The sequence below is a fragment of the Perissodus microlepis genome, chromosome 13 (assembly GCF_051167445.1).
Source record: "Perissodus microlepis isolate ML-2025 ecotype Zambia chromosome 13, ASM5116744v1, whole genome shotgun sequence".
NCBI lineage: Eukaryota > Metazoa > Chordata > Actinopteri > Cichliformes > Cichlidae > Perissodus > Perissodus microlepis.
The window spans coordinates 12,840,890-12,861,773 of record NC_140473.1 but is presented as its reverse complement, the minus strand read 5'-3'; the positions used below and the strand labels follow the sequence as shown (position 1 = coordinate 12,861,773).

General features: G+C 40.1%; 1 protein-coding gene across 4 annotated transcripts; it reads right to left on the bottom strand.

Annotated features, from left to right (window-relative positions):
* Nucleotides 1-1,272: 1,272 nt before the first annotated feature.
* On the bottom strand, nt 1,273-19,438 carry thbs2a (thrombospondin 2a). Of its 4 annotated transcripts, none has more exons than XM_084948724.1 (23): nt 19,067-19,438; nt 18,573-18,644; nt 17,835-18,388; nt 17,363-17,447; nt 15,089-15,288; nt 13,658-13,798; nt 13,479-13,572; nt 12,983-13,153; nt 11,946-12,122; nt 11,444-11,617; nt 10,220-10,347; nt 9,977-10,129; nt 8,690-8,908; nt 8,499-8,606; nt 6,840-6,999; nt 6,634-6,752; nt 6,310-6,544; nt 5,073-5,300; nt 4,699-4,970; nt 4,517-4,614; nt 4,238-4,377; nt 3,195-3,225; nt 1,273-2,861 (listed from the first exon to the last, which is right to left on the bottom strand). In XM_084948724.1, the coding sequence occupies exons 2-23, from the start codon at nt 18,637-18,639 to the stop codon at nt 2,858-2,860; spliced, it is 3,558 nt and encodes a 1,185-aa protein (XP_084804850.1). In that variant the 5' UTR covers nt 18,640-18,644; nt 19,067-19,438; the 3' UTR covers nt 1,273-2,857. The 4 variants fall into 4 exon arrangements, with proteins under 4 accessions (XP_084804850.1, XP_084804848.1, XP_084804851.1 ...); XM_084948722.1 differs by having other exon boundaries at nt 18,573-18,641; nt 19,067-19,437; XM_084948725.1 differs by lacking the exon at nt 3,195-3,225 and having other exon boundaries at nt 18,573-18,641; nt 19,067-19,437.
* Nucleotides 19,439-20,884: the final 1,446 nt, after the last annotated feature.

Below are 20,884 nucleotides of genomic sequence, written 5' to 3'. Positions count from 1 at the left end.
TGTTTTACACCTATCCAAGGATTGATATATTGTGGGGCAAAACTGGACAGGTAGCCAGGCTCGAGCTGATACCATCGTGTTGATGTTGTTACTGGATCAACAAAACTAATTTTTGTCCAGGTAAAGGCCTTAACCCTAACTATAGCCCCATAACCCTAACCCTGACCATAATCATATCCTAACCTCCAACCCTAACCCTAACCGCCCACTTTTTTCCAGAGTGGACATCGACCAAGCTATGACATCATAACAATGTGATTGGTCAAATGCAATGTTGATTCGAGAACAACACCAATACAAGGATATTAGATAGACCAGTTACCAGGTTTTCCCATAAACAAACCCCATGTTTAAGAGCAAAAAAGGAGACAGGTAAAACTTTGAATTTACAATAATTCAAATGGATTTTTCTTTCTTTCTATTTTTGTTTAGAAAGAAAAATAGAAAGAAAGAAAAATCCATTTGAATTATTTTTATTATTTATTTATTGCTAATATTATTACATGCTATTATTATTACATTATATTATATATAATTACATTCATGTATGTTATTTTATTATTATTATTATTATTTTTTTTATTCTTTATTTTTATTTCATTAGAAATAAAAATACAGTTCTGGAGAAAAAAACTCAACACATCTCTCCCACTGGGTCTTGTTGTGGTCCTGGTATTGTGTTGGTTTTGTTGTGCCACTTTGACTTTTAGTTTCTTTATGTTTAGTGTTAGTTCTCATGTTTCAGTGTGTTCCAGTTTTACTTTGACGGTTTGTTTTTCTGGATTCCTGTTTGGTTTTTCCTTTTGGAAGAGCAAGGCTCACTTTTCATTATTTCATCTGCCTCCATTTACTACATTAGGGTCGTCCTCTCCCCACGACCCTAATACAGCTTTATAAACTGTTTTTTGTTTAGACTTCTTAGTTCTTTCCTAACTACACTTATAGATACATGGTCAAAACGAGTTGGCATGACAACCGTGCCCTGCTTGGTCAGCTTCCAGATGTATTTCTTTCTGATTCTGATATTTTTCTTTGGTATGATTCAAAACCACATGAATAAACCACACTGTTGTACTGGGTAATATGTTTCTTCATTAACACACACACAGGCATCGGCAATGTCACAAACACCTGCAGCCATGAGTTTCCACTAGAGCAACAAACATCTTATTCTGTTGCACACAAATAATTCCCAAGAAATGCACAATTCCTCACAACAATGCCCAGCTATGACAGTATTTCTAATCCTGTCAATTGTCATAATAAACAACATGGTGTAAAAGTGTTTTATTAAGAAACAGAACAATCTTACACTATTGTTTGTAGAAAACGTATATCTGACAACACAAGTATACAAAAAAAAACACATTTACAGTTTGTGCATTGCAAATAAAAAAAATGAACAGGATGGAAACCAAACATGGAGAACATGAATGCTGTTCAGACTGACGACAGCGAAGTTGTACGCAAACACATCCTTAATCCACACTACACAATCACACAGTCACACTTTTAGAGACCTTCATCTGGATTCCTTTTCAATCAACACTTTGATGTTTCACAAGATGCATAAGTGATATTTATGACTAACGTAGAAATTAAAATGTAGTTTGTATAAAATGCTTTCACTGTAGTTGATCTTCACGAATCAACCGCTCAAAGTGGCTTATTTCATAATCTCCGACTCTCAAATGTTAAAGTTACACATTTGATTTAATATCAATCATTTCATTACAATATTTTTGAGCAATGTCACTATTTCAGTCTACTTTCGTTGCTATGTTTGCGCATAAAAGTTTCCAAATCGAGTCAGAATTGCGTTTCTGTGATGGTGCCAGTAGCCTAATTAGCAGCTGCTTTTTGGTGAGAGACTATTTAAAAGATAAAAAATTTGCAGTAATGTGTTAAATCCATTTGAGGACAGCGAGGCTGTCTGGACAGCTAAGTAAATAAACGACCAGAATTAACTCTCTTTGGCAGCTACCGTGACCTACATAAACATCTGCTTCGTGTTTATTTTCGTGATTATTGAAAAGCAGCTGGTGTTTATCTTTATGCTACAGTTACTTAACTGACACACTTGAAAAAAAAAAAAAATCAATGACTGACAAATTTGAAAAACTAACAAGTACAGGAAGTGCATGAAGACACTAAAAAAAAATCTGGCAACGCTAATATGTTTTATCTGTGGTATTCAATTATACGTTTTGTCAGTGTAAACAAATAAATAATTATTTACAAAACTAGGAAAAAAAATGCCAACGAACAAAACAAGCAGAGCATAAATAATTTACAAAAGGAATTATAGTACAGACTTAGTATAAACATCTTTGGCACTTACTCGTCGTTCACTCAAGTTGTACATGAAAAGCACATTTAGGATGAAAAGAATAAGGAGAAGCTATAATGGAGTTAAGGCGGGTAAATGATTATGATTTGATTACAGTTTATGTTTGTCAAACACTGTATGATCAGTTCAGCAAAAAAAAAAGAAGAATAAAGGCAGAGAACAGCAAACTGTAGGAAATCACAAACAGCATCTAAGAGGTTGTACAATGAATTTAAAGATGTAGAATGGGTACAATAGTTTTAATTAGATATTCGGTAGAGGCTTTTTTTAAAAAACAAATAAACAAAAAAAACACATGTTGATCAGTTTTTTTTCCTTTCTCAGCTTCGGCAAAACTGAAATATGCCACTGTTTCTCCTCCAGTGGATGAATCAAGGCGAAAACATGGAAGTATGCGAAGTCTGATTTACATTGACATGGATTCAGCGATGACGTGATGTTTACTCAGAGAGATTCTTGTCTTTTGCCATCAGATGTTTTCTTTTTTTCTGTTTCTACTTGATTCAGTTATCTGTAGAAAGATGGAAAAATATCTTCCATTACTGCCACATTTACAATTAAAACTCAATGAGCCCCTGAGTCAAAGTGCCAGAGTGCAGCAACAACATTAGCATTGTGTGCGTCAAAAAAGCGTGTCTCTAGTAAATGTGGCCGTGATTGTGAGAAAAAAAAAAAGCTGCAGACTCATTTTTCACAGTTTAGCGCTAAGTAGAAGATCTGAAGTCCTTGGATGAACACACAAGGATTTTCACAATGCTTCTGGGGCATTGTTCATGGGCAGGGTGATAAGCAGAAATATAGCGTGACAGCAAACAACACAGCACAGAAACCCTCTCACCATTACCTTGTGAGCACGGTTGGCAACTCCGGCTTATCTGAGGTTTGAAACAAGATGTGGTTGGTTGAAAGAGTTCTACATTTTTAACTCTTCAGTTGCATTTATGTTATTCAAATGACCACACTGCTATAATAAACTATGTAATTTTTATGTAGGCGTTTGGTGTTTAACACCTAAGCCAATGTTATTAATACAAAATTTCTACAATTTAACATGATCGGTTAAATACGTTTTAGGGACAGAACACATTAAAGCTTAAAACCAGTGGCATCCTAGGACTGTCAAATAACACATTGTCATTGGCAAATAACAATGGAGCACATAGCTGTCCACTCTTGTGCAATGTTTAGCAAATTTATTACACTGAGCGCAAATTTCAAAATTTGTAAATAACTTTTTTAAAAATAAAAATGATATTGTTTTTCATTAGTTAAATAACAAACTCATGTTTTTAGACCCAAATTGGACTTAAATCAGCCACCAAATAACAGTCATATTTGTAATGTTAATCAAAAAATAATAAAGTGCTTTACTATTTTTTTCTTTTTTGTAAAAAAAAGAAAAAAAAAGAAAGGAAATGTAAAACTTCACGAACAAAAAACAATAATTATATTTTGGCTTTAAAAATATAATTTCGATTAAAGAGCTTGTACGTACTGGTGGATTACCAATATATTGAAAAAGTGATTTGGGTAATAACCAGTATTGTTAATTTAGAGTTGTGAGCTAATAAATAAATCTAATAAACAGATTCAGTTAGCTTAGCTTATTTTGTTTAAAACAAACTTAAAATATTACAAATTTTCTCCATTTAATGTTTGCTTACTTTAGTTTATGTAATTATTTACAGTGAAATGGGGAAGGGCCCCACTTCTGGCACCCTTGCTTTCCACTCTTAATATCAATATAGCTGCTATTTTCACTCAACTAGCATTCTTGATGAACTGATTTCAGCTTTATGCAACACTTGAGTTGCTCACACATATCCATGGGTAATTTATAACAAAACAGAAACATTTGTGGTTATAATTTTAAGTAATTGTGCTTACCTCTGCACTCATACTTGAGGTCAGAGAAGAACACCAGCTCTTGTGAGAAGACAAACAAGCCTAATCTTCCTCCAGCAAAGGTCTTATCATAAATTGGTCCCGAGTCAGCCATAATCTGTTTGCCTTCATAGACCACTACCCTGGAAAACACAAGAAAAACTTCCATGTTTTAATGTCTTGAGACTAAAAAGCTGCATGTCATCAAGTGACTTAAAGGAGGCCTGTAATCAGAGACAGAAAAACATGGGCTTTCCTGTTGTGATCAGCTGTACTTCATACCTTATAAACCCGGTCTTTGGTCTGTGGATGAGATGCCACCTGTAAGCTGTGTAATCCTTCCAACCAATGTTTTTGGGGTCATGCCACAGGGTCCGCACCTTAAAAAAAATAGTTAACAACACTAAAATCAATACTGATACAGGCATTGTAACACACCACTTTGCATTTAGATCGCAGCCCACCTGTCCTGGAGTGTTGCCCGTGTGCCACAAAGCATTCCTGAGGTATTCTCCAGTGCCAGTGGTCGAGTTCACAACTTTGAGTGAAACCCCAGAGATGCCAAACGCCTTGGATGGTTTGTCCTCCCAATAGGTCTGTGTGATCTGCTTCCACATCACAACGTAAAAGCGCCCACTCGACTGGTAACCAAAAACAAAGCCTGCATAGTCGTCATCTCTGTCGGTGTTCACGTACATCGTTCCACTGAAATCCACAGCGCTGAACTCATCAAAACCTGTGATGAGGTGAGCAAGTGTTACACTCACAGAGCTCTGCACACTTAAATGGAGTTTCAAATATTTTAAAAAGCAAAGGGAAACATATGTGCACTGCTCACCTACTGCAATGCCTGGGTCAGAGTTAGCAGTCTGAACTAACTCCTTGCCCTGATGTCTGACCACCCAGTTGGGATCAATTTGTGTGGTTCCTTTAGGATCCAGATGCACCATCTGGAATTTCCTGAAGTCTGTCACACTGATGGCATTGTTCTCAGGACACACATCGAGGATATCTGGGATACTGTCGTTGTCAAAGTCATCTTTGCATGCATCCCCTCTTCCATCACCTAATAAAGGAGAAGAATATAAAATTATATTAAAATCATTTTAAAATGTTTCACCTAATTTAAATCATATCTGAAACAAACTATTGAATAGGTTGGAAAAATATCTACGGCAGCTAATGCGAGGATCATAACACTCCCACTGCAGTGACTGTTGAGGAGTTCCTCCAACTAAATATTAAAAATGAATGGAAGTATAGCAGTTCTTCCCAGAAAACTGTCCCAAGTACCACTGCCAAGTCTGATGAAGCAAATCAGCCATCTTCTCATACTGTGACAACTTCCACTGAAACTTCTTAGTATCTGAAGCCTGAAGTCTATTAGAGCCAGGCTGCAGGCTGGGAACTCATGAGGGAAAGGATGCCAGTGGCTAATGAGGGCCACTGCATGGAAGTAGCTTGCCGTCTTCTGTCATCATCTTTGTTACTGAGCAAGAAGCTCAAACGATTCTATCAAATAAACACTATTTGACAAACTGCAAAGGGTGTGAAAGCATCAGGGGCTTTCTCCTTTGCAGTCTGTTTTCAGTTACAGACAGCTGCACAAACTCCAGGTAACCCTGCTTAAATTGGGCACTGTGGACTAATCACAGGCTAAGGCTAAATGGAATAAAAACTTCACAGCCTGATGGTGCCCTCCAAGGCAGCTCACTGAAGTCATGGAGAATGACATCATCCGTGCCAAGCCGGTCACTGACTCTTTCCACAACCACCAAATTTCACACCTGCTGCAGTGAAAGTAACCGCTAACTCTAAAAGCAGCTGGGAGAGGGCATAGGGAAGAAGAAATGTGAAATAAGTCTGAGCGCATAGAGATACTATTTAAGCAAGTAGTCTCAAAATTTTAACAGACTTTTGTTAATATAAATCTTAAGAATGCTACTAAAAGAAGTACACCATTGAATATTTATGCTATAAATCCATGCTAAAAATAGTTGATATCACTCATGTTTCAACTTTTTGTATGGATGTGACACTGCTGCCTTTAAGACTAATACATGCACCATCCTCACCATCAGAGTCCTCCTGGTCTTCATTGGGTGTTAGCCTGCAGTTGTCTCTGTCGTCAGGTATACCGTCGTTATCGTCATCGTAGTCGCATGCGTCTCCTTTGCCGTCCTTATCGTGGTCAGCCTGGTTTGAGTTGGCCACATAAGGACAGTTGTCTAGATTGTTCTGATGCCCGTCTTCGTCAATGTCCTGGCTGTTGTCGCACTGATCTCCAACCAGGTCATTGTCTAGGTCAGTCTGTTGGATGAATACAAGGATCAGAATGTTAATGCAACATCTATTGACTGTATTGGAAAAAGCCATAATTTGCAGTGTGCATAGGTTACCTGGTCAGGATTGTGTAGCAAAGGGCAATTGTCACACTGGTCGCCGACACCATCCATATCAGTGTCCTTCTGGTCAGTGTTGTACACATAGGGGCAGTTATCATTCTCATTAAGAATTCCTGAGAAAAAAAAAACAATTTATAGTTGCTATAGTTAATTATAGTAGACTGAATACAACATGTCGTCTACATTTTTAGCTATTTTACCATCTCCATCGATGTCCACTGCGCAGGCATCCCCTTCTCCATTGTGGTCGGTGTCAATTTGAGCAGGGTTGTGTTCATAGGGGCAGTTGTCACAGCGGTCACCAACTTGGTCCTTGTCAAAGTCAAACTGGCGAGGATTGTAAAGCAGGGGACAGTTGTCCTGTCGAAGAAAGCACATGCTAGCTAAGTAATGTTTTGACAGTCATGAGCCGAATCATAATGAGTGCACTGAAGAGAACGGATTTGGATTTGCATAAAGTTCGTTTCTGATTTGGTCAGTAACATTAGTTCTCATCTCACTGCATCTCTGCTGGGTTGAGATGTCATAACATATGAATCACATAATTTTCACTTATTCATCAAGCCAGTAAGTAACCCTTTTTGGCTTATAGAAAATATTTTATCATGGGATAATGTTGACCACTCAAAAGGTTGCAGTGACAAACCCTTATGTTAGCAAAGTGGCTGAACTTTCAGGTGCTCCTTACTTCCACAGCAGATGGTTCTACATACTTTGGCACAGTTTTTTTTACACCAAATGTCCTTCATGACACAAACCCCACATTTATCCAGCCTTGTGACCACCAAAAGGAGCAGACAAGCTGCTCAAACTGGGTGTGTGTCTCCTCCTGGTCTCAAAGCCAGTTAACTATGCTACTAGCAAACCATGCTAGCAAAAGTCCCCTTGCTATAGGATTCGGTGGTTTGTAGCTTTTCTTTATGTTTTCAAATTTATCTGTAGAATATGTTTCTTATAATGTTTATGGATTTCTACAAAGGCTGTATATGTTGTTTGCGCAATGGAAATGGCGTGACACATCAATTAACTAGCAAACTGCACATTTATTAGGTAGAACATGGCCGTATTTTTATTTTCAGACTTTAATGAGACGTGTTGCCTTATGTCAAGGCCAACCAGACACTCACTATAAATCTGATTCATATTGAGTCTCATTTTTATTTGGAGAGGAAACAAAAAAGTGGTTTGACAATACTCTAATTAGTATTTGAGTTCAACTCAATATTGTATGTAACCTAGAGTTATTTAGTATTGCCCAAGGTTATTGGGTATTCTGACTGTTGCACTTATAGTATTTCAAAGTTTATTATTTTTAAATATTTAATTTTTTTATGTTTAGAATAGACGACTGTCTTTATATTGTTCTAACCTCTAAAAGTATGCCTTAAAGATTTGCTTTGAAGAAATTTGTTACTTTAAAAATAGTGGTATAAAACCTCTAGACTTTTCCTTTTTAATGCACTGATGAAAAAAATAACATTATAGGCTCTTCACTTATGTCCAGTTTAATTAGTCCAATAATTTCACTAAGGTTTACTTTGCTATTAAGCATCAAATCTCCAGTCTGTCCTGTAAATTATATGCTTATTACTGAATTGTGTTCATCCTTATGTTTGAACATGATGTCCGTTGTGGGCTGCAGTTGGCACAGAAGTTCAATAACAGGATACCACTCGAGTGGTACGACATTCCCCCCAATCATGCTCTCCGTGGGTGGATGGATGGATTGGGTTTACCATGTCGAAAAAAATTTTTTTTTTTTTTTTTAGACAAATCATATCCAATTATTGATTTTTTAAAGTCTCTCCACTTTTTTAGGATGCTGCTCACCAGTTTGTAAAAATGAAAAGTTCTCATACCGTTTCATCCAGAATTCCATCATTATCATCATCCTTGTCACAAGCATCTCCTTGACCGTCTCTGTCAAAGTCTTCTTGTCCAGAGTTGGGGAGGCTAGGGCAGTTATCCTGAAATAGTGGCAGTAAACGGTTGACTTTTGCAGTTCAGTTTGGCATCACTGGATTGAATGTGGCAATATTCAGTAAAATACCTTCTTGCAATGGTAAGTGGCATTAGCACCACACACAAGGTTCTGATTGGGCCAGCCATCCAAATCAGAGTCTTCACCACAAATGAAGCCATCTCCAGCGTAACCCGTCCTACACTCACACTTGTACATTGGATCACTGAAGTGGCTGATGTAGATGCATTCGGCATATTTGTGACAGTTGTGCGTCCTGTCCTTACATGGGTTCTCAGGCTCACATACCTAGATTAAGAAAAACAGAGAGGTTAGATGGAATTTCTTACAAGACACAGTTTTCTTACATATTTTCCATTTTGCTGTTTTTTAAATGTGAAGAGTATTTATTTTACCACTAGTCCTGGCAGCTTGTTTTGGAGACTAGCCCTCTAAACAGGGACACCTCAAACTGAGGTGACTGGTTAAAGAAAAACATTTTTCAAAAAAGTGTGGAGCACTTGTGATTTTATGACATGGGTACAGCATATATTCCAAAACAACCTACGGCTCTCCATTTTTTCTTCACAAACTATTCACAGCTGCCACTTATTACCAGATGATGAACCTAAAGTTTGAATGCCACTGCATGAGCTCATAGAGCCAAAAGAGACAGGGAGGCCTTTGATCAGAACTGTGAAATGGAGCCTCTTAATGCCAGCAATGAGACAATTCCCCTTTTCCCAAATCAATTACTGTCAATTGGGGCATCAAATCAAAGACAGGCAGCTGCAGAGGCCAAGAAGTAACAAAATGCCCCATGAGGGATGTTATGCAAGTAGTGGTCAAAGTGACACGTTTTTCAGTTTTCCAGGGACTCATTGATCAGAAAAGAGATGAAAACCGTTGTGTTCCAATCAAGTAGTTAATGTGGCATATTTGACAAGTCATATTAAAACTTTTAGTAGTTTTGACAGGGTTGGAAAGAGAGAGATGTGGGCCACAGAGACAAAAGAAAAACATAGCTTTATGACAGTGAACTGATACAGTACAAGGAAGGAAAAAGAACCATTCATATCCACCTCTCATTTTAAAAGTTTAAAGCTACTCACGCTGTCATTTTACTTACAAATAGTGGGCCAAGGTCAACCCCATTCATTCATTCCTATATACACAAACTCTCTCTAAAAATAAGGCTTTTAAATCCCCTGAAGTGCTGCTTCAGTCATTTATAAATGTGACATCCAGAAATCCACACATATGCTTATCCAAATCTCCCTGGAGCTAAATCCACATTATATGCTTTATTGTTGTTTGAGTGGTTTCATACCAGTGGTCTATTAAGAGCACTGAAAAAAAAAGCTAACATCAACTCACTTGTTTGTTCTTCTTGGCAGCCTCCACACCCATACCAAAAGGCTGGGTGCCCTTGTAGCGATTTGGACAGGGCAAGCAATGGAAACCTGGATTAGTGTTGACACAACGCTGCATTCCATTCACTTTGTAGCAAACATCAGACACCATGTCACACTAGAGGAGAGAAAAAAATCATCAGCAAAATACAAGCAGGTCTTTTTATGAATAAAGTGCAGCTAGCTTATGAAAAATAGTAACTTTTACCTCATTAATGTCTTCACAGTGGGTACCATTTCCACGAAATCCAGCAGGGCATGGGCCACACTCCCACGAGCCATCGGCAGAGCTGCTGCAGTCCACTCCCGCAAAGCATGGGTTGGACAGACAGCCATCTGCAAGAGGTTTAGATGATGAGAATAGATACATACAAGGGAAAACTTTTAATTTTTACTTTTAATTTGTAATGCTTATCTTAAGTTAATGCTTAATCACCTTTCCAAAATCTACAGTAGCAACACAGACAGTATAAAAATTGGAAGTAGCAACCGTGACATCATCCATTGGTTTCTGAAGGCGTGGGCGTGTCTAACTATGATATAATAAGCCATTAACTAATCATCATTGGTTAATCATCATATTTGAACTATAATAATATCACGATTTACAAAATAAGAGTCAATTTTTTTTAATATGACCCAAAGTGAGACCATAAACTCATCAGGAAAGTTTTCACTGAGGTCAATCAGACAGCCATTTTCCCATATACGTCTACTGGACCAGAAGTTTCTTTTGCAACCACAGCTACTGCCACCTGGTGGCTTTCAGGTACAATGGAGGTTCAAAGCGCTTCCACATTGGCTTAATTTTTCTGAACTGGAAACTATATTCTGGTTTTATGCAGGTTTTGAAACCAACTCACAAAAACTTTCCTTTTATATTAAAATAAGGGAAAGGTTTTTGAGGGTTTTTTTGCCAGATTTTTCACTTTAATGCAGTTGAGGTAATCAGTGTGGTGCTGGTTTTTGTTAACACAGAATTGTTACTAGTAAGGTAATCTTTTTTTTTTTCCAGTGTAGCTGGCAGAACCCAGATTTCCTCTTCCATCTGCCAGTCATTGTTTACAGGTGAAGTCACATCGTTAAACAAGCTCAGAAAAAAAAAATGTATCTGTTTATAAAGACACACATATGGCAGCACAAGAAAATGGCTGTGCAAAACAGATGTTTGGATGTTTTTTCCATCATAAAGACTAAAACAATCAAGCTGATCATTATAGTCAACAGCTGACAGCAACTTGCACAGTACACATTCCAAGTACCTCAGCAAACTGTTTGCATTACAGGAGAAATCCTAAAATCACTACAAATGCCAGAACATATGTCAGTGCAATCCCTCTGCTACATAAAAATGTTTCAGTGTGGGCCTGTGGATCTGTGAACCCGGTCACCTAAGTAGCTAAAACCATAATGCAGAGTGACTAATGCTCACCAATAGGGCAGTCATTCTTGTTACAGCTGTCTCTGTCGACCGCTTCTCCAAAACATTTCTTGCCGCCGTATTGAGGTTCAGGGCTGTTGCACTCACGGGAACGACTTTTGTGCCCCCCTCCGCAGGTCGCTGAACAGGTTGCCCATGGAGACCACGGTCCCCAGCCACCATCAACTAAAAAAACAGGGGAGACAGATGCTTAGCAGCAAGTCACTTTGACATAAAGTGTTTTATTCATGCCACATTTTTATTCTGTTGTTTCTAAACAAGAAATAAAAAGTTCAGAAGCCTGGAACTTAATACTGCATGAGCGAACATACTGAACCAATCTGGACCAACGTTTGCACCAAGACTGACATGATGACAGTCTGAAACACATGGGGAATGTTGCCTTAGGGGAACCACGAGGCACGAGGGAAGTCCAGCTGCTGGGCACAGATGCTTGCCACTGTAACGGAGATGCTGCTTTTGAGTGTTTCCCTTCACAAGATGAAATACTCACTGGGACATGGCTTGGCAGTGCAGCCCTGGGTCTCTCTTCCACTGCCCTCACAGTCTCTGCCTCCCAGCTGTGGCACAGGAGCATTGCAGTGTCGTATTCTCGTGATCTGCCCCTCGCCACAGGTCACCGAGCACGACGACCACGGGGACCACAAACTCCACCCTCCGTCCTGGCGAACTGGGCATCAACAATCAGATGTGTCACGCAGCAGTCAAACACATATGTGTTGCGTTATCCTCCAGATTTCCATTATAGTACTTACAGACATGTATAATTTGCCAGAGTTAGGAAAAAAGGAGAGAAAAGAGCACCATATTTTCTACAACATTATGCGATGCTGGCGATGATGGCTCACTTTCAAAGATGTTCTAAGACACTTGAGCCAGTATTTTTGTCATTGTGGGTAAACTATCTTCTAGTGGTTAGGCTGATTCAGTCACTCACACAGATGGAGTGTACTGCTAGCTTCAAGCAATGACACATGCTGATTCTATAACTTCTCAAAAAAAAACACAACACAAAAAAACCCGTTCAGCAGTTTTTGTTTCCAGCACAAATCTACCAAAATCACCACACCTCACTTAATAGGACATTAATTATCAGATTCATTAATATTTTATAATATTGCATGGAAAGCTGCGGTGAGTCACTGCACTGTGGAACACCCTTTTAGCCAGTGATTTATTTGGAGTTAACTGTGACTGGGCACACCCTGCAGCCCAACCGTGAGATCCAGCTCTTCACTTAGATTCATCCACTCAAAGACGGATCCAGATTTATGAAGGAGAAAACTTTTGCAATTCTGAGGCTCTCATCTCATATTTAACTCACTGCTCGGTTTTTCCACAGTTTCATCATCTCCTCCCCCCCACTCCTCTCACTTATCATAACGCTATTTGTTTTAGATTACTGCCAGTGGTGCATACTGTGGTTGAGATAATATCGGTGCAACAGTTACTACTGGATGCCACAGTTCAAATAAAAACTGAGTGAGTCAAGACAAAGTGTTGAAAAAAGAAGAAAGAACAAATCCTCACCACGGCTGTCGCATTTGCCCAGACTGCACTTGCGGGTCTGGATAGAAGGTCCCGTGCAAGGATTGCTGGTTGCGTCGCAAGAACGGCCCCTCTGTTGAGTTCCTATCCCACAGGTCACTGTGCACTCTGTCCACTCTGACCACGGGGACCATCCATCGTCACTGTCCATAGCTGGAACATGTAAATGCAACACTTTTATGCTCCATCTTTTTGCACAGAACAGTAGAAAAGACTGTGAAAAGTTCATAACTGTAGCTTTTATTCTTTATATCAACTCGTTTATCACATGACATCATCTGAAGAACCCACACTAGACATTTTGAGTGTCTGCTAATAAATATGTGGTTCGCGTCCAAAGACATACTGGCTGCAATAGTCCTGTAGTATTAAACTTTAATATGCATGAAATGCTGTGTTTATAGCACATTGCACCATTAATTTAGAATAGCGTGTATAAAATTGCGTGTTTATGTTGTGAAAGGTCCTGCCTACTTACGCAAACACGCGGGGCAACACTCGCCATCGATAAAGGACGGGCTGGCACAGGCCACCGGAGGGCAGGTGATTTGGTGGCACACGATCTTGGATTCCTGCCACAATTGAACATTAATGATATGTGAGGCTCTTAAACATCCGCAGTAAATCTGCATATATTTCCAGATGACTTGGCACTACCTGACAGGTGCATTTGGTGCAGCTGTCTACAACCCAGTCTTCCTTATCGTCAAACAGGCGGCCATCCTGCCAGCACATGTTTTTCTCTGAGGAGTTCTTCATCCTCCCCAGGGCCTCTTTCATCACTGAGTTTTCTTCTGTCTGAACATACAACAAGTGAGAAAAGAACAGTCAGAAATCTTTAAGACACACTCAAGATCAAAGGTGCAAAGCCACTGACTGGGGGAAAGATAGTCCTGCTGATGAGCTGATTCATTGAAAATAGCGTGTTTGAGGTTAGTTTCACCAGGTGGGAAGAAGAAACGCATGTGTTGCTTTTGCAAATGTTATTCTAATAAAAAAAGATGACATTTGTTTAAAATCAAGCTTGATCAGAACCATTTCTTTTTGAGATAAAACAACACTACGCTAATAAAAACAAAATCAGTACCAAATGTAGCAACCTTGTAACTTTTCTTGGAATCCTTTGTACCAAGCTATTTCCCCGTCCAGCTCAGCTCATGCTTAGATGCTTTACTTTACTTCAACTAGTCATTGAAAAAAAATCTGATAACTTAAATGGATGAGAAACAACAGAAAAAGACTAAAAAGTTACACCCACTTAAAGAATCTACTCAATTTTTCCCTTGTTGCTGCAGATTATAAAACTCTGAACTTCTTTACATGCTCACTACTTCTTTGAAAACAGCTTACTGAAAAGTGCTGCTTAGTTACGCACATTACTTCCTATCCAATTGGAGACCAGGCTGAGCTCCTCAACACTTGGGAACTATCAGTGGATAAAGTACTGCCAAAGATTTTCGGGGGGATATGAGTGTGTATGTGTGTGTTCATCCTCCTCTTGGAAAAGGGGAGTAAGCAGTGTGCAGCACTAGAATCTAAGACACCACTCGGTCTGGAAGAGCCTCAGGGACCCTTCTCATACCAGCCATTTCTTTTTTCCCCCTCAAGGTTCATGCCCAGACTCTCTTATTGCTGGGAGGCTCCCAGAGGAAACACATGAGCTGTTTAAACAAAGCCAGACATTAGACTGGACCCCATCACTGCCAGGGGAACACTTCCTATATCCACATGTAACATGTCATAAAATCTGTCTGACTCACGCTGCCACAGATAGCAGGAGTCATATGGGTTCAGCTGTCACAGGCGACTCTATAAACACTCCTGTGGCTACTCACTGTTTACTTTAAAACCAATGTGGGTTACCTAGTAACCTAATTCAGGCCTCTTTACCTTCAGGCTAAAACGCGGAGGGCTGAGTCATCTATTTTCCTAAAATGTTGTTTTTTTAAAGAGTTAAATATTTCTTCCATCACACCAGAGCCACCAATTTTACATTTACTGGCCTGTAAAGTTCAACAAAACAGACAGTAACCCTCTCGAAGACAAATGAAAGTGTTGGCTAGGGTTGATTTATGTGATTTAACTCACCACTTTTTGCAATCCGTCAATAAGGTTGCTGACGACAATGCGCAGGCCTTTGAGCTCCTGGAACATGGTGCTGAGCTCCTCACAGGAGCGTTCACACATTTCTGCGCCCACATCATCCGTCTTCTGACCTATAACGTTTGTAGTGATGGAAGGACTCACGTCCACAATTTCCCCGCTCTCACTCACAATATTGGCATCATCTGGAAGAGCAAATAGCAGATACCAGGGCAAATGGAGGAAAAATAACGCAGGCTGTTGATGGAAAACATGTTTGAGAGGTATGACGGTTGAAACGCAAGGACTCAAACGATTTCCTGTTTTTCTGTAGCTGGCCAAAAGATCACAACAATGGCGTAATTGAAATGTTTATTATGTTCCTAAAACCAGATGTCCAGTCAGTGTCGTTCAATTTGGAAAACAAAAAAAATAAAGTGTGTCTGTTTGAAATGGTGATGGTAAATCTGTCAGCCCGAGATGACGGCAGAGCTGGCTGTGGGAGAACAGGACAGGATGGCACTGCAGAGCAGAAATCTCTGGAGTTCCCCGTGTGATGCAAAAACCATATTGTGGACCATAAACCTCGCTAACCTTTCAAATATGTGACCACTTGTGATATGTACTTAAGAGACTGGGGGTGGCCACACGGATTTATACTTGTTATACTCTTGTCTTGATATCAGCACAAAAGAATTATGTGAAGAAGTATGTGGGCTGCAGCATTTATCAGTCATTATTAAGGCTGAGGGCTTTGTAATAAAACCAAGTGTATGTTGAGATATTGAGAAAGGGACCTAACTTTAAACTGCAGTGCTATTAGAAGAACATAATGAGGCCAAATGTGAAGTTCTTTTGCAGTCTACATCTGACTGCTGTGATCTCGGTAGTCAGAAAACCCTACTGAACTTTAATCACATCACAGCTAGCTATACGAATATTCGATGCCCAAAACAAACACACGAGAGACAAATGGAAGCTCTGCAGAACGCCTATCCTTCAGCCAAGGCACAACGCGTATCTGCAACTGGTTTGGATCACGCTATGTAAATTGGCGAAGATTAATAGCAGATCGGGGACTCTAAATCAAGAAGTCATCCAAATTACCCGGTGGTGTCCTACTGTAGCCAACGCAATGTTTTCTTTCCTCTTCAGTCTGCTGGATTCATTCAAATCTCAGGAGGGCTTCACACTGTGTGCGCGTGAGAATGCGTGAAAGCTCGTCTGTGAAAGCAGTTACACATTCTTCTCTCCCCGATGGACGCTCTCGATTTTGTCAGAGTAGAAAGAGGAAATCGGTTTAAAAAAAAAAAAACGAAGAGCAAAAACTGGGGCAATTTTAATACTGTCCAAGTTATAGGGTTGCCTGGATTTATGGGTGACTTTCGGCATGAATTTTCCTAATGGTGCCGAACCCTCTCTGGTACCAGCCAACCAGCGGAAAACTTCCAGGCACTGGTGACATTTGTTAAACAAATAAACTCATTCAGCTGGAATTCAACAGTGCATGTGGTGACAGAAAAGCATCAACTGCGTACCGCATGGTGATTTTCTCTGTCACAGCAAAACCAAAAGGCTCAGTTTCCAGATCTGGTGGTTCTTCGGGATCTCTATCATTTGAGCTGAAGCCAGTCTTTTGTGTGAGCCCCGCTGAGGATTGCGAGGTCCTTCAGCTGAGAAAAGCAACCCAATCAGCCAATTCGTGACTTCATCCTGTATGTTTGTGTGTACGTCTGTGTGTGTGCAGCTGGAGGTGGAAGCTCCCCACTTTGCAGTATAACATTCACTTTGTCTTTTCTATTTTCTTTCCCAGGGTATTATCCCAAATCCACTGCCAATGGAAACAAATGTAAGCATCTGTATCTCCTTTTGTTCACCCTGCACGCTGCTCAACCTCAAGCCACTGCAGTGAAAAGCCTGTTGCTGTAAACATGAAGTAATACTGGGATATCTTGCCACATTTCGGATCTGTAAGCTTTTTGATCCATTAAAAAAGAGATAAATTCATGCAAATGGAGTTGACAGAGAATTCTAAACTGTTTGCCGTGGTCGAAGCTTAACAAAACACAGATACTGGGTGCAGGAGAGTTGCATGTGAAAGAGCTTTTAGATCACATCTGCTAGGTATCAGACATCAAACACTTTGCAAATATAATTATTTTGACTCATCTGTTGGGTTATGAAAAAAAAAAAAATCACACAAAAGAGAAAGGGTTTGTCATTCATCCTGGATAGCAGGGCCTTTATAGACCTTAAAAACTAAAACAGACACATTCTTACCTTGCTTGGTAATCTCACAGTCTCTACTCAGCAGGATGTCTTCTATTGAGGTGTCAAAGATGAAGCGCACACTCTGAAGAAGGCCCTGTTTGGTGAGAAAATATGTGTCTCAATCACTTTGACATATTTCAGACAGGACATTTTCTATACCTAGTGCAAGCATGAGCTGGGAATTGGAGCAAACATTTCATGGAAAGTTGCTTTTTACCTAATAACATACGTTCCCCCTCATTTCTATACACAAGGGGCAAATTTAGAGTCTAAATTTAGAGTCCTTTCCACACAGAGAAACCAGGGCAACACAGGGAATATGTCAGTCTGTATTTTTGGAAACAGTTGTTTAAACTTTTATTGCAGGGTTAGTGAAGACCACAATTTTGTTTCTTGGACACTGCGAAAGTTGACAAATGCTGGACAAGTAAGGAGTTCCTAGATCCTGGGAAATAGTTCAAATCCACATCCGCTGTCTTACCCTAAAGTGGTTCTCTCGAATGGATCCCTTTGCCACATACATGCGGCTCCCCTCGGCCTTCAGGTGCTCATAAAATGGCTCATCCAGGATGAAGCTGTCTATGAGGCTGCAGCCGACAAACAGGTTGGCGTTCTCCCCATGAACGTGAAGGGTGATGTTCTTCCACTGCGAGTCGGACAGGTCCACGTCCTCGAATGAAACCACGTTCTGCGAGCCGTCTGCCCAGTAGACCAGGTCCAGAGTGTTGGCGCGTCCGTTGGACACGATCTCAAACTGGCGCCGGCCATCGGGACCCTCCAAACCAATCAGGGTGCCTCGTGAGGAACGGTCCTGGCGTATGCTGGCCACAAACACAAAGCCCTCATTGTTTTGGATCTGACGCAGCATTTGCTTCAGTATGGGTGGGCTAACTGGGGGCAGGTGGTCGAAGCGGATGAAGCGGTAGGCAGGGGCATCTAAGTTCTGGCCCCTGAACTGTTTGGCCCCCAGTGTCCTGCGTGTGATGTCGCTGATTTCAAACAAGTCGAATGATGTCTCATCCTCCTGCTCGCCATCTATACATCAGACAAGAGGAAATGTAACTGGAAAGCTAGAAGAGTTCATGAACTTAAAAGCAGAATGGGAGCAACTGGCAGAGTTTTCGCTAAAACAAAAAACAAAACACTGGAATTGGTGACTCAAATGGAATAATAATAATTATTAGACAGCAATACCACAATCAATCCATTTACAACTCACCTTCAGTTAAAGCTTGAAGGTAATTAAATGACAACAGCAACAAGAAGAGACTTCTCCTGAGTATCATATCTGCTTCAAAAACAAAGACATAGTTTTTGTTAGATTTGTGCCTCTTTTGTCTTTTTTTCCCATCCTTGGTCCATCTCAAATGCTGCACTCAAGTCTCTCAGTCACAGAATGACTGGAAAAAAGAAGAGAAAAAGCCACATGCAAATACAGGAATAAAATGATAATAACAATAACTCCGGCCAACGAGTTGTTACACAGTTTACAGCTTATTAAACTTTGCAACATTGCACATTAAGTTTTATACCCTGTTATGCAGGAAAGAGTCTTTCAGCAGTCCAGCAAGTTTTTCACATTTATTTATCTGTTTTCACTCTGCAGGTAATTAATCACTTACAGCAGCCCTGGTAAATTTGCCCTGTACTGATTTCTCCTCACATAAAATTTCAACGATAAGCAGTGTATGCATTCCTAACCTACTTACTTACCTGACGAATTCAGTATCTTAAAAAAAGAAATCCGTCAGAGATCCAGCGACAAGAGTAAAAACAAAAAGAGCCGAGGGTAAAAATGAATGAGCAGTGGTATCTCCTGTAAAAGCCCGTAAAGAAAAAAAAGAAAAAAAACAAAACAAAAGTGTACAGTCCACTTTGGTTCACTACATCCACAGTCTGGAGGACTTGAGGCACAACAGTGACCGAGGCGCCCTCCTCCCTCCTCTTATATAGGGGCTCGCACAAAGTCTGTCAATCAAGTGTTTCGGGTCTGAGCAAGTTTGAGGTCGGCTGTTTAAGAGACACAGTTACATAATTATCTTCTGATTGCGTAATTTTCTTAGCCGCGATCACACGCGGAGGCTGCTAGGGGGATTCGAACCCCTCCCCTCCCGTTTTTCGCCGAGATGCCCGCGATTCCCTCCCTCCCTAACAAACCCACCTTCCCACTGTGTCCGGTGCGGGCTTTCTCAGGGTAACACACGCAGGGATGTGGGCTGTTTTCCTCTAGAGGGACGAGACACCAAAGCTTCATTAAATGGCTGCACTAACAGCAGGTGGACTTGATAAGTGTATTAATGTGCAGTTAAGGAGAGCAGAATTGGAATTCAGTCGTGAGGTGGAAAGCCGTTGCGCACTTTCCTCAATAATACTGATCTGTGGTAGATTTTAAAACACCTTTTCATCCACACTCATAAACTTAAAGGTATGCCTTATTTCTGCCTTTCAAGCGTGAAAACCTCAACGCTTGCCAAATGTCAATAATTCAAATTGAGAATCCCAGCTATGTTTGCAATGTGAGACAAAAAGAAAATGAAAATGACCCTTTAATACAACAGATTCCCTGGAAGCTTCAATTTTAGCTGGCGAGCAATGGCTTGCGTCTGGAAATTATCTGGTATTGCCAAAGCTTCCCCCTCATTCCTGGAGGCTTTAGAGGGGTCTTGTGGGTAGACCTTTGTGTACCAAAAAGACACAACTGGGGCATTTGGTTTTGGAGTTGGAGACGCGCATTCCGTTCAGGGCTGAAGAACACAAAGTTTCATACCACATGGAATCACTGCCTTTCAACAACATGGATTCACTTGACCTGAAAGATATTAGAAACTGCAGCTCCGAGTCAGACACTCAAGAGTATGGTAAGGATGGTGGATGAAGTGACCAGAAGAAACCTCTTAGGAGTAGAAAATACACCACAGACTTATTAATTGTGGTTCAAAAAATGTTTTAGTGGCTTCTGTGGAGAAATATATATTTAGTTCTACTGAATAGTATCTAAATAGCTAAACATTTTATTCCATTTACTTTTCTAAGTGATACCACCTTTAATTTCTAAAACCTGGATTCCCTCTTTTATTGGTAGTAGGCTTAAAAAGTAATGAGGTTTTACTAGGGTGGTGGGAAATGGCACAAAAAAAGTTTACTGGCATTCTAGGCATCTCTTTAATAAGTACGGAGCTACTGCAGGGCAGATTTAAACAGCGGAAATTAAATTGCAAAATTCTGTATTCACAAGGGAGAAGAGAAGAATAGGTAGCGTGTCCGTATCCATGCCATATTTGTTTGGACGAAATTGGCATGAAGAAAGAAACGAAGAAAAAGAAGGGTGAGAGGTTTTTCATCAGTGGTTCTTTTTTCAACATTTTTGCATCATTTTCTGGGTCATTTGGACCACATTAACATCCAGTGCTTACCTAGTAAACAACAGAGATCAAACGTTAATGCAGATTCGTCTATTAAGGCTATAAACACCAAAGATCTGGAAGGAAAGAAGAAATGAAGGTGATGGATGTCAGTTAGGCTGATAAACAA